Consider the following 9,915-nt stretch of genomic DNA (forward strand, 5'->3'; position numbering starts at 1 on the left):
TGTGCTGCTACAGACACACATATCATAAGATTAAGTGGGATTTGTCAGTTTATAAAAAGCTGCAAATGTTGTGTTTAGAGCCAGCAGGGGCATGCTGAGCAACAGCTGGCGGAACAATATCTGACAAGACCGCCCTGTGCACAGACAGCTCTCAGCACACTGAAGCTGTCACACTGGATTAAGACATATTCAGGCACTTTTTCATGTAACTCGAGTTTGTTTCACCAATGGATGTCATTGATTTTAAAAACAAGAGTGAAACTCTATTCAGGCCCAGGGCACGTGTTTATGACCATTGCTAATTTTCATCTTAGCGCTTCATTAGAGAACATCCATGCAGTCAAAATGTGTAATGAAATAAAGAAATAACCTAGAATGGTTGATTCCATAAATGCACAAATAAATGGGTTCTTCCTTGGTCTAATCAAATCAAATCAAGTTTTATTTATAAAGCACATTTAAAAGCGATTTTTGGTCGAGCCAAAGTGCTGTACATGTAATAAAAACACATTACTACAATCACAATAAATGCTACACTGTTTAATAAAGTTGAATGAAAATCGGGCAAGTAATTGTTCCCTATTTGCAAACAAGAAAAAGCAGAGCTTGGAACATTTCACCGATTAAAGTTCAGTTATTTGTATTTCTTTTCTGAAATGGCTTTAAAAGAAGGCCTCTGATGCACATTCGTCATGTATATTTTTCTCTTATATTCCTATAATAAAAAATAAAAAAGGCAATCATCTTGCAAACCAGTGTGCCGGGAGCAGCTAAAGCAAAACACAATTACATTAAGCAGTTGAGCCTCTAAAGCCCTATTTTTGCTACCACAAAGCAGTTCTATTTTTGAATTTCAGTGAAATATCAGTAAAACAAAAGTTGTGCATAAGAGCTTGTGAAAAGAAGAATTGTTTTACCCTGCATGTGTCTGTTAAAGACCTTGTCAGTGAGCATGTCATGCCTTTCAGCTAACCACGTCATAATTTATGATCTGTGGTAAAAGGAGACCCTGGTGACAGCTGATGGAAGAGCTGGAGGTAAACCAGACCTTACAGGCAAACAGCTGATTCAAGTCTGTAAGGTTAGAAGCCCGCTGAAGAAGAACATGATACAGATATCAGGTGAAGACGCAGCAGCGGTGGTGGTATTTAGTTACAACATGAGAGACCTCTGCTGGTTATTGATCTCAGAAAGGGCAAATGCAAAGAAAAGTCTTGTGGAATTTTACTTATGTAGAAAAGACAATAGAGACACATTGTTCAGTGATACAAATCGCAAGAATGAAAAGAATAAGAGCACTTTATTCAGAGCAAATGTATCCATTACAAATGACTCACTATTTCACTGCACAAATTTCCTCGTCGGCATTTTCTTCACTCTGTTTCCTTCGGACTTCTTTCTCAAGCTCGAGGAGTTTTGAATAGAGGACATCGGACGTTCCTTCATCGATGTCCATCTGAGACAAGAATGAAAAACATTATTTTGACTTAAAAACACTTTTACTTCACTTCTTATGTTTTTATAAATATTTGTATTTGAGTCTATTTGATTTCAACCTTTATTGGAATTTTTACTTTAGCTTCTTATGTTTATATAAATATTAGTAATCAATTTCTTTAAATGTATCTTTTATATAATTCGAAGCTGGAGCAACTCCCAAAACATTTTTCCTCGGAATAAATAAAATGTATATACATTACAAAGTTAAGATATTCTGATTCAAATACATTCTAAATCACTGCAGTACTGTATTTAAATTACTTTAGTTCAATTAAACATATTGTGCTGTTTACAAATAAAGAAACAGCAGTTGTGCAAAAATGCTAATGAGCCACAACTTGGCAGTGCATTTCTATATTTTTGAACAGGCCTAAAAATAAATTAGGCTTTCAATCATTAGTATAAAAATCAAATATATGTATGTCAAATTGTATGTGGTCTAATGTACGAAAATGCACAAAATGAACCCTGTAAGCAGAGGATTATATTGTTATTATTATTAGCTAATTATTTAAACAGGTTTAGTAAAGAAATATGTCTGGCACTAGCGTTGTAGTAGTAGTAGTAGTTACCGTGATCACTAAGTGGTTTCCACTGTACTCAGGTTCAGCTTGTTTACATTTCACGTAAAGCAGTATGATGTCTCTCTCTGGTTACTCACCTGGCAAGGCTGAGTGTAGTTTGTTCCGAGCCCTGATGTTAAACTGTGATACTTTGCTCTAGGGTCCAGAGACTCAGGGTTTTGTAGAAACAGCCAGTGCTGTTAAAAAGCAGGACGTCGTGTTTATAGGAATTCATTTTAGAGATATGTGTGCATTATTTCGTACTGACAGCAACATACCAGCGCCTCTGCTCCGTTGTGTGGTGTGAGCGTGAATGTGTTGGTGAAGATCCTTATCTATTAAGCACAGAGAGAAAATACATCCCATTACATTATACAGTGCAAACTCTATGGAGTCCTTAGAGCGCCATAAAAACTAAATATGAGAAAACATTTAATGACACAAAAACATAATAAAGAGGTAAATAACAAATAATGTAAAGATAAACAAATAAAACAATGATTAAGATAATTAAATGCATTATAATTTAGTTCACATTTGTTTCTTTTCTTTTCTGTATGTATTATTATGTATTTAAAAAAATAAATAAATACAGTATTTATTTTCCTTGTTTCTATTGATTTTGAAAATCTTGAGTAATTTATCTGCAAAAAACCCATATTTAAAAAAATAATGCATTATAATATTTCTTTATAATAATATTAATATATTTTTATTATGGCACTCCTATAGCTCCATAATGTGTGATTCTAATCATGTTTCCCAGAGATTAGTTGGTTCACTCACCAGCCACATGACGGGCATGATGAGGGTCCAGAAGAAGGAGGGGAGGATCCCGTAGGTCAGGTTAGTCATCACCAGCCCGGGACAGATGACAGAGGAGAACAGCCCCTGTCACAGAGAGAAAACACATTTATTTCAGGAACATTTTTACGTTCTACCTGATGCACATTGTCAATAACTTTCTATTTAATTAACAAAGTTGATTGTGCTTTAAGAGTGGTGAGAGTTCTAAAAGTTATTTTATGCTTTTTTTTAAGATAAATTATGACCAATTAAACATTATTTGCAGGTCAATTAAAAAATCTAACTCTACTGGTATATCCAAAGGAGATCTAAAACTATAATATTTCACAGTGCAGATTTTTTACCCCGTCAACCAACGAAAAAATGAATTTTGCTATCATTTTATTCATTGGTCTCAAAAAAATACTGTCCTCTTCAACAAACAAGAGTTTAAAGGAAACAAACATAAAGGGAAACATCCGGGGAACGATAGCAGTTGCTTTTGATGGTTAATAGAGAAAAATAATGTATGTGAACATACTTTTTTAACATACTAACAAACATGCCTTTTGGCGCCACCTAGAGGAAACGGGACCACATTGTAACTTTTTTACACTGTTAACAACTGTTTTGCGGCCTGCTAAGACTTCTTTAAAGAAAAGGACTGCCTGCAGCCACTATAATGACCTTGTGACCAACCTAAATGTTGGAGTGTGTGTCAAATGTCACTCCTGAATTGGTAGTGTGCAGACTGTCTGATGGACTGACCTGGCTGTTCTTCTGCCTGTTGAGAGCCAGGCTGAGCATGTCTGAGGCGTACTTAGAGGAGCTGTAGGACTCCCTCCCCTCTCGGTGCTGCATGTCCTCCATGCTGAAGGCGGAGCGGCGGGCGTTACTGGAGGAGGTCCACACGAGCCTGGAGAGCAGCGGCTCCAGCTCCCTGATCTGCACCAAACGGTACATGACTTATATACTATATATACGTTATGCATGTACGACTATAATACTAAATAACTATACTGTAACATCATATAGTATTCAGGACTGTATATAGGCTACAATGTCAGATTAAATGGTTTCTTGTTATATTTTAGATTTCATGTCTGTGGTGTACCAGGAGAAAATGACCGAAGAGGTTGGTGGCAAACACTTCCTGCAGACCGTCTGAGTTGAGGCGGTCCTGTTGGGTCAGGATCCCCTCGGCTGTGGCAAACATTCGGACCACATTCCTGCAGAGAGAGGAGAAACTGTTACAGAACAGCAAGGACACGGACAGGGTTTACAGCTATCAAACTTTAAAGACAACATTTGATGTTGAGAAGTGTGGTTGTATGAGGTAATTATCCATATTCAATTTATTACCGAATTATAGTTATTCATAGTTGCTGTTTCACGGCAATGTTAAGCGGTGACACAATTGTAAATAAACAAATCAGATAGACTTTAACGTTTTTTTGTTTTCTTTAAGTGGGCCTTTCTTTTACGTAATTCCTGACATTTCCCTGTGTGTGATTTTTTTATTTTTTTTTTATTTTTGCTGTTGTATTTGTTGTAAAGTGTTTTTATTGTAAAGTGTTTTTATTCAGGGTTCATACACTTTTTCACCAATGATTTTCAATGACTTTTCCACGACTTCTCCATGACCTTTACCACATTTTCCATGACCAAAAAAATTACTCTTTCTCAGCGGTACCACATGGAACAGGAAAATAAGGTCTGCATATGAAACATGTTGTCCCTATCTAAAACAAATCAAATAGGCTTACTAGCTTCTACACGCTAAAGCAACTAAAATCTCTCACCAGCAAAACACCTCAACAGTTAAATGCCATTTTACGTTTCATTACTATACGATGCAGTATGTATTATCATTATAGTATTACTATTTCGGCGATTAGATAAAATATAAATTATATTTGATGCAACTTTAGTTACATTTCCATGACTTTTCCAAAACTTTGGTAAAAATATAGTTTTCCCTAACTTTTCCAGGGCCTGGAATTAGCATTTTGAATTTCCATGACTTTTCCAGGTTTTTAATGACCGTAAGAACCCTGTTTATTGTATGTACAGCACTTTGGCTCGACCAAAAATCGTTTTAAAAATGTGCTATATAAATAAAACTTGATTTGATTTGATTACGTACTTCCTGATCCACAGTGGTACATTGCTTAGATTCCTGCCTATTATTTTACCTGACTTAATTTCAATTTCTTCTTGCACTATTTTTATAAAAGGCTCCCTTTTATTATAAGGTCCTGAACGTTATTATTATTTTTTAATATATATATATATATATATATATATATATATAGATATAGATATATATATATATATATATAGATATATATATATATATATATATATATATATATATATATATATATATATATATATATATATATATATATATATTATATATATATATATATATATATATATATATATATATATATATGTATGTTGCATTGTTGGAGGAAACTCCGATTTAAGATTTCCGTTGCTAATCTACTCTGTAGCTATTGTGCATATGACAATAACATATTTGAATCTTGGTACTCCTGTCTTCATCTCCAAACTGCCTTCGTGCTACGTTCCTCATACAAACCCACTTAAAAAATCAAACTTTATATAAATATGAAATCAAATTATAGGATGCAAATTAAAGTAAATTAGGAACTGGATTTTGGGACTAACCTGGAGAACAGACCCTTGAAAAAAGCATTCAAATCCAGTTGTGGATTGGGCATGATTCCTGCATTTAGATACAGGAAGTCAATTCTGTTGTATCTGCAGAGAAACACAAACATCAACATCAGTTCACTATTCAGGTGAGTGCAGGTATATCAACAGTGTCATGACATCACTGTGTCTCTGTGTCAGTACCTGGCCTTGACCTCCTGAGCAGCGCTGAGCACCGATTTGACAGAGCCCACGTCCAGCTGCAGGAGGTCCACATGTGCGTTGGAGTGAGAGGTCAGCAGGGCGGAGCGGGCAGCCTCCGCCCGCTGCATGTTCCTGCAGGCCAGACACAGCCGCAGCTGGCTGTCCTCCGTCAGCAGCCGCTCACACAGGGCCAGGCCGATGCCGCTGGACAAAGTGAGAGGAGGCAGACAAACATTAGGGTGGAAACAAACACCCCTAAGGACTCTCATCCTACAGACTTTGGAAGTGAAACGAGTGGTAAACATAGAAGACTTGTTATTACAGTTGTAGAAGAAATAAATATTAAAGGCAGATACAGAAACAGGTTGCAAATTCTAACAAATCTAAATTAAAATGTTTACAATGTATGTTGATAGTAAGAACCTATAATAGACCTACTCTGTACGAGTGTATTGAGAAAGTAACACAGTTTTAATGTTTTTGATGGAGGTAATAAATCACAGATAGTACCGCCGTAGATAGGCCTACACCAGTATTTTCTCATTTGTGTATGATTTTATGTATCTTGGATGTATTTTGTGGGCAAGTTTTATTTGTTATTTAAAATACATATACATTTAAAGGTGGGGTATGTAATTTTGGAGAAACCAGCTAAAGTGCGCTGGAATTTGAAAGTACACAACCGGAAAAAATCTGCCTCTTCCTTCAGACTTCCTTACAGAGCCCCTCCTCCAACACACACGAACGCGCACATGACCAATGAGGGCACGAGATAAGTTTGTGCACGAGATGGAAGGCTGACAGGCAGGTAGGCCATCCAGTTACTTTAGCCGGGCCGGCTAAAATGATTGGTCGTGCACGGCTTCCACAGATGACATTTGTTTATGTATTTATTGTCAAAGCATTTAATATATTCATTGCTATCAGGATGTTAAGAGCATTCCATGGAATATAACAAAAAGTGTTTCTGAAATAAATTACATACCCCACCTTTAAATGCATTTGAAAAAAAAGCCTTCTGTGGATATATCTTTAAAATTGAATTAGCATTTTATGCACAACTGGTGCATAAATGTATGTTACAATTATAGTGCTACCACCATATACAATAAAATAAAACAAGTCCCATATTATTATTAAAGAATCACAGACCTGTGCATTAAAATAAATCTAAAAACATTATAAATAATGTAGGTTCTTCCTCATTATAATTATGTTCCTTATGGTACAGTATAGTAGTATAGGTACTCTTACAACATTTACATTTAATATATTTTGTTGTAGGCTATGGGTTGCTTTTAGCTTTTTTTGTAATTCCCCTAATGTTATCTTTATGTGCATTTTTTCCAGTGTACGTGATGGATGCACTCACAATAACATTGTGGATAAAAGAAGATTGAACTAACTAGCATTTTTATAACAGTTGTAAAACATCAGTCCGTTCATTTATCCCATTTTCGAAGCACTTCTCCCTCAGTGACGCTTTCAGCTCGTGCAGGTGTCACTCTGTAACAATGTTAAATACCGAGTGTCTCTTCATCGTTATAACGCTGTTTTATTGACCTACCTGTTCGCGCCGGTTATGAGGACAACTCTCTCCATGTCTGCCCGGAGCTAGCAGTAGCAGCGTCTGTAAACGAAGACGGGACCGTAATAAAGTTTAAACCAGGTGTGAATAATCTCTAAACGAAGCAGCCCATCGTCCGATTCCAATGAGATACTTTAGCCTATGTGTAGGAGCAGAGACGTGGTGTGATTGGATGTCAACAAACAACCAGCCAATCAGGTCACTCACTACGGGGAGCGAAGAGGCCCAGAACAGCTAAAGAGCGCAACGACTGAAAATGTCGATTATTGATTATGTCTGTAATACACGGTCCAAAACCGATTACAGATTCGAAGTAATAGTGCAAAAATACTGTGACAAGTTGAAGTCCTGTCCATCTCAAAAGTATTGTGTACAATTGGATTACAATTCGTGGTGCAATAATGTGTACATTATCTTTATGTTGCAGCTGGTAAAGTTTAAGGCAGTTTGAACTGCTGAGTAGCTTTAAAGGTCACTTATTATGCAAAATCCACTTTTTCACGTCTTTTTTACTTAAACATATGGCCCCCGTTGTAAAGAGATTCTGAAAGTTTCAGGAAAAAAGATTCACTCACTTTTTGTCCTGATCCATTTATATAAAAACCTGTCTGAAAATGAGTTGATCAGATTTTGGCCACTTTATGATGTCATAACGATTTGTTTGGCTTGTGTAACCATTAGCCAATAACCAACCAAGGTAACACCCCCCACCTTATCACCTGAATCTCCTCCTAGAGCACCATTTTGTTCTTTTTAACCAAATATCTTTCAGAGGGGTGTGGGGAGTGGCTCCTTATTTTCATATAAAGTAACAGACAGAGGGTGCTTCTCAATTCTGAGTAAAGCTGCTCCAGAGCCACTATTTCAAGCATACTACATCATCGAGTGCCGCCGAAGGACTGTTCCAATGTCCAGCATACTTGGAATTCTACCGAGCCTGGCGTACTTCGTAGCGAGAAATTTTGAGGCTGCACATGTGTAGACTCCGCGGTATTAAAATCCCCACAATGCTTTGCGCACGGACCAATTTCCCCAAATCTGTGGCGGAAAATGTAAGGCGGGGCCTCTCATATGACGCACACCTGCACACTTGCTCGCCTGTTCCACTCTTCGTTTTCTGAATGCCAGGAAGTATTCTTGCCTCGCTTCTGAAGCAAGTGACTCGGAAGACATGTGCTACCAAGCAAGCGTACTCGACATTGAGAAACACCCAGAGAATCAGCACTTTTGAAACAGGGCTGAAACAGAGGGGATTATCCATGCTGCAATGATCTGTTTGGTATTTCAGACAAACACTTCAGAGACATGTTTTGTATACATGAGACCAGTGGCGTCGCCTGGCCTGGGCATCCGGGGCTTTAGTCCCGAATGTTTTTTCTGTAGCCCCGGACAATTCTCCCTCAATAATATAATACATTAACCGTGCTTTACGTGAACCTCATCATGACACGAGAGGACAGCAGCACTGTAATTTCCCGTGTTCAGTGAATGCAACAGAGGCATGACACCAGACCAATCAGAGAGTTGCATAGAAATAAACGTGTGCTTGTGTCATTCAAGCTCGGCTCTGTGTGTGGCAATAGCGCATTTAGTGTGATAGAGAGAGAGGGAGAGAGGGGGAGGGAGGGACCGGTGCTGTTAGCATCTGGTTAGCTAGTTGCACTAACAGCTGTTTGTTCCACAACAAGCTGGAGGAGAGTCCTCTCCTCTCAGACTGAGAGACTCAGGTGAGCTAAAGGACTCTCTGAGTGTTTAGATAGTTAACTTTAGTCTAAGTTATCTCAGTGGGTCTCAAACGGTTTGGTCACAAATTATTCAAAAGATTATTTCCGCGGCACACCTTCATATGATCATTATAGTTATACAAAAAATAAGAGAATAAAGGAAAAACAGTTATGAAATACTATATGGCAGTAAAACAAGAATAGAGTTTAAAAGGGGAGTGATTAGTAAAATATCCATAAAGAAAAAGTACATCTGTTTACAGTTCTGCTTCATATGGGTGTTGAGAGAGGTATCCATAGATCTCTTCATTTTGCTCTCAAAGTGCACCAGATTGATGCATTTAACTTCAATATTTAAAAAAAAATCTTCCCGGGGGAGCATCCCCCCGGACCCCCGTAGAGGAGGTGAGGTCCGCCCCCCATTCATAAAAAATACCACTTTACCCCTGCCTATATGCCGTGAGCTGATTATCGAGCCTTCATTGTAACAGTGTGTGTGTGGGGAGTGTTGCAGTAAAAAATGCCACTGTAGTGCCGCCGCCACTGTGGGCTAAGCCCCGAATGTTTTCAGGTCCAGGCGACGCCCCTGCATGAGACCTATAATATATTGATGTAAAACAGTATAATAGGGGACCTTTAAATGTGATAATATATAATTAGTTACTTTATAGTTAGTAGTTTAGTAAGAATAATCTAAATGTGAAGTAACTAGTAACTAAACCATTAAAAGTAGAAAAAGCACATAATGGCAATACTTAAGTCTAGTAAAGAACAACAGTAAATGTAGCCTACTAAAGTATGTAATATAAACAACAAGGAAACTGATACACATATAAGTAAAGATTTATTTTCTTTATTAAAAGACTCT

General features: G+C 37.3%; 1 protein-coding gene across 1 annotated transcript; it reads right to left on the reverse strand.

The window, feature by feature from the left end:
* Positions 1-1,281: 1,281 nt before the first annotated feature.
* On the reverse strand, positions 1,282-7,429 carry LOC117488349 (3-keto-steroid reductase-like). Its single transcript, XM_034137182.1, has 9 exons — positions 7,303-7,429; positions 5,736-5,939; positions 5,547-5,639; positions 3,964-4,078; positions 3,618-3,794; positions 2,850-2,954; positions 2,342-2,398; positions 2,162-2,260; positions 1,282-1,456 (listed from the first exon to the last, which is right to left on the reverse strand). The coding sequence occupies exons 1-9, from the start codon at positions 7,335-7,337 to the stop codon at positions 1,337-1,339; spliced, it is 1,005 nt and encodes a 334-aa protein (XP_033993073.1). The 5' UTR covers positions 7,338-7,429; the 3' UTR covers positions 1,282-1,336.
* Between the last annotated feature and the right edge of the window lie 2,486 nt (positions 7,430-9,915).

The sequence above is a fragment of the Trematomus bernacchii genome, unplaced genomic scaffold, assembly GCF_902827165.1.
Source record: "Trematomus bernacchii unplaced genomic scaffold, fTreBer1.1, whole genome shotgun sequence".
In the NCBI taxonomy this organism is placed as follows: Eukaryota; Metazoa; Chordata; class Actinopteri; order Perciformes; family Nototheniidae; genus Trematomus; species Trematomus bernacchii.

What these genes read in the sequence shown, in the direction of transcription:
- LOC117488349 (XM_034137182.1), bottom strand. Translation starts at nt 7,337, where the DNA reads ATGGAGAGAGTTGTCCTCATAACCGGCGCGAACAG. An exon ending in CTCATAACCGGCGCGAACAG is followed by an intron (nt 5,940 to 7,302) that starts GTAGGTCAATAA and finishes CACTTTGTCCAG; the next exon opens with CGGCATCGGCCTGGCCCTGT. An exon ending in ACAGGCAGAAGAACAGCCAG is followed by an intron (nt 2,955 to 3,617) that starts GTCAGTCCATCA and finishes TCTCTGTGACAG; the next exon opens with GGGCTGTTCTCCTCTGTCAT.